At 43.9% G+C, this 3,799-nt stretch overlaps 1 protein-coding gene across 1 annotated transcript in view; it reads right to left on the bottom strand.

Moving 5' to 3' along the window:
• UCKL1 (uridine-cytidine kinase 1-like 1) overlaps window positions 1-3,799 on the bottom strand; it is a gene marked incomplete at its 5' end in the record, with an annotated part of 51,578 nt that overhangs the window by 7,501 nt on the left and 40,278 nt on the right. Inside the window, one exon of the mRNA XM_015412374.1 lies at window positions 701-763. Within this exon, the coding sequence (XP_015267860.1) occupies window positions 701-763 (63 nt within the window). The remainder of the gene's footprint in view (window positions 1-700; window positions 764-3,799) is intronic.

Below are 3,799 nucleotides of genomic sequence, written 5' to 3' on the forward strand. Positions count from 1 at the left end.
ATCACTCTCTGTGTAAAGAAGTATTTCCTTTTGTCTGTCCTGAACCTACTGCACATCAGTGCCATTGGATGCCCTCGAGTTCTAGTCTTTTGGGAGAGGGAGAAAAAGTTATTTTTGTCAACTCTCTCCATCCCATGCATAATTTTGTAAAGCTCTGTCACAGGGGTGTCGAACTCATTTGTTATGAGGGCCGGATCGGGCATAAGTGAGACTTTGTCGGGCCGGGCGGTGTGTGTCATAAAATCTAATGCCAGGTAGCGGAGATACAAACTTCATAAAGGACACAAACACAAAGGGTGGGGTTTTTTTTAACTTAAAATGAAAACATGCTTAAAACATCAGCACTCTTGCAATATTTTGTTTATTTAACAGCGTCTGATAACTGACACCTCTTGCTCTGAATTATTACATCGAAATGTCTGTGCTGTTGCAATCTCGAGTACGCTGTTCAGGTGTGTATCTGCAAACCTACAATGACGCAGCAGCAGCAGAACTGGAAGAAGAAGAAGCAGAAGACAGCCAGTTCCACTGCGGGCCTGATCTGGCCCCCGGGCCGCATGTTTGACACCCCTTCTCTATCACGTCTCTCCCTTAATCATCTCTTTTCTAAACTGAGAAGTCCCAGAGACTCTTCAGCCTTTCCTCCTAGGGAAGGTGCTCCAGCCCCCTCATGATCTTGGTTGCCTTCCTCTGGACTTACTTGCTTCCCGCGGTACGTTCGCCCTTCGTAGTCATGGCCTTGTGGTGTCTGAACCGTGCAGCTCTGGAGAGAGGAAACCACAAGAGATCATCCAAACGTGAGTGTGTCTCTCTGTGTGAAACTTTATTGCTCCCCGGAGCTCTTTGCACTTCCCCGTAATTTGCAGTCACCAAAAAGATTATGCAAAATGAAGGCAGGCCGATCAATTCACTTTTGCAAAAATTTGCTTCATAAGAACATAAGAGATGCCAATGTTGGATCAGGCCAAAGGCCCATCCAGCCCAACACTCTGTATCACACAGTGGCCAGAAATACCAGGTGCCATCAGGAGGTCCACCAGTGGGGCCAGGACATTAGAAGCCCTCCCACTGTTGACCCCCCAAGCACCAAGATGACAGAGCATCACTTGCCCCAGAGTCCCTATCTATACCTTATGGCTAATAGCCACTGATGGACCTCTTCCTCCCAGCGCCATCCGGTTATCGTCAGGAATTATTTATTTATGTCATTTGTAGTCCGTCTTTCTCAGTTAGGATTCAAGGTGGATTACACCGAGCGGGTCAATGCAATCGCCGGGGTTGGGTATCCAATAAACCGTTCAAGAGGATTAGGGTTGTAGAACCAACCAGAAATCTAAAAATGGAACTGAAGCTAAACCTATGTCTTAACATAATATGTTCAGATATGTTCAGGTGGGTAGCCCTGTTGGTCGGAAGCAATAGAGCAACATTTGAGTCTAGTGGCACCTTGAAGTTCAACAAAGTTTAATTCTGAGTATAAGCTTTCGTGCGCACGCACACTTCTTCCAGGGGAGCAGAGTTTGAGTCCAGAGGCACCTTGAAATAGAGATGTAAAATTTCCGGAAATTTTGAAGCTCAGAAAACCCCCCGGTTTTTTTCCCTTTTTTGGGGGGAGGGCAGAAATTTTCGGAGAAATTGAAAAAATGCTACATTAGCACTTTTTTTTCCTTTTCCAGATTGAAAGTAATTCTGTTACTTTAGGAACATAAAATATGACTATGGACATTTTTACTTGGCATGAACTTATCACAACTGGCATATTAAAAATATAGTGTATCCAAACAATTATTACAAACAGAATACCCACCCGCATGCAAAAACAAAACTGAAACCTTTTCCTTTTCGTGTGACAATAGCACCTCCTAAAGGAAGAAATGCATTTTGTTCTTGCATTGGAGAGTTCAGTTTGTAACCTAGGACTTGCTTGTCCTCAGTGCACAGAAATTAGATCAATCTGATACCATACATATTTTTAGAAATGATTTGGAAAATATCTGAACACCTTGTCCTAAAATATTTTATTCATCATGTTAAAACAAAACGTTCCAGAATCAATTTCTTTTCTTTTCTTTTTTCAATTTTTCGGAAAAAAACAAAAAAGGCTTCAAGAAAAAAAAAACGGAGAAAAAACACGTTTCCCCCCCTGAATTTTTCCGGGTTTTTTCCAGGCCTTCACATCTCTACCTTGAAGAACAACAAAGTTTAATTCTGGGTATAAGCTTTCGTGTGCATGCACACTTTTGGTCAAGTCACACACACTTTGGCAGTGAATGCTTTATTTAGAGATATGAGATGCTGTGGGTTCAAACTTCTTGTTAGGACTAATTTGCAAAGGCGGGAAAATGCAAGATATAGGTAAAACCCCAAAATTCCAATCACCCCTATGTCAGCATTACTACAGCGATTCTGAAAGATATACGGCCACTATCTATTCCAGCCAAGCACAGTCTTCTCCAAGGACATACTCGTGTGAAAGATGTCTTGGGGGCCCTTAAGAAAATTACCAAGCGATACTCCCTAACAAATGAACGGCACACACTCCCCCCGTAAGGAATGCGGTGGCAAGCAAGGGCAGCAACAAAGATACAGACAGTGCGAAAACCAGGGATGAACAATTCAGCTAGCACTGATGTCAGGTGTTCGAGCCTGACAGAAAGCTTATACCCAGAATTAAGCTGTCTTAAAAGTGTCACTGGACTCAAACTTTATTCTTTCCTAAGTAGGTCTATTCAGAAGGGAGTCCCATTTTATTCAGCGGAACTTACTCCCGGAAAAGTGTTCTCAGGATTGCAGCCTAAATGATTCATATGTTTGCCCTGAGCCCTGAAAAGCAACACCGCAAAGCGACCGAATTCTTCTTCTTTTTTTTTAGTCTGAAAATTCGAGAAAGGCAACCTGGCCTCCCCATCCGGGAATCACTTGTGTCTATTATTATTTAAAACAGTTTTATGTCCCCTTTCCACCCGATCAGGTTCCCTGCGGCGGTGAATGGGGGAGGGGGGACAACATTAAAACATCTGAACGATTAAAAATACATTTATTTATTTTATTTATTTATTTGTTTTTGGGATTTATATCCCGCCCTATCCAACAGCTCAGGGCGGCTAACAGACGGCCATGCCGAAGTTAAAATATGCCTACAACAATACGGCATAATAAAACAATGTATCCTACATAAAATTTGGTGCTCTAATAATTTACATAAAAACCAAGATGCGCGACGTCCCACACTGGCGGCCAAGTTCTTCATAGCATGAGCGCCAGGAGAAGTGTTTCCCCGGCTGTGTTGGGCGACATCTACCCCCATCATATGAGGTACGGTAGATGGTTGGAATATCATTGGTGGAATAGTGGCGGCGGTGGCTCCCCCTCAAAGGCCTGGCGGAAGAGCTCCGTCTTGCAGGCCCTGCGGAACTGAGCCAGGTCCCGCAGGGCCCGGATCTCTTCCGGGAGCTCGTTCCACCAGGTGGGAGCCGCCACCGAGAACGCCCTAGCCCTGGTTTGGGCCAATTTCACTCCTCGGGGACCTGGAACATCCAGGAGATGGAGATTCCCCGATCGCAGTGCTCTTGGGGGAATAATTTAAAAGTTATTAAATAATTCAATACGAACACTTAAACATAAATTTTTAAAAAAATCACTTGTCCTGCATGCCTCCTCTTCTCCTCTCACGATTCGATTAGAGCTGAGGAGAATATTCAGTTTGAAAACCATGTTGGATGAATAACGAACGGCAAAGCCCCCATTTAATTCTGCCTTTTGGGGACTGTTTACTGCTACTTATGCTGCCCTGTCAACA

Source organism: Gekko japonicus, unplaced genomic scaffold, assembly GCF_001447785.1.
Source record: "Gekko japonicus isolate JY-2015 unplaced genomic scaffold, Gekko_japonicus_V1.1 scaffold4962, whole genome shotgun sequence".
NCBI classification, from domain to species: Eukaryota; Metazoa; Chordata; class Lepidosauria; order Squamata; family Gekkonidae; genus Gekko; species Gekko japonicus.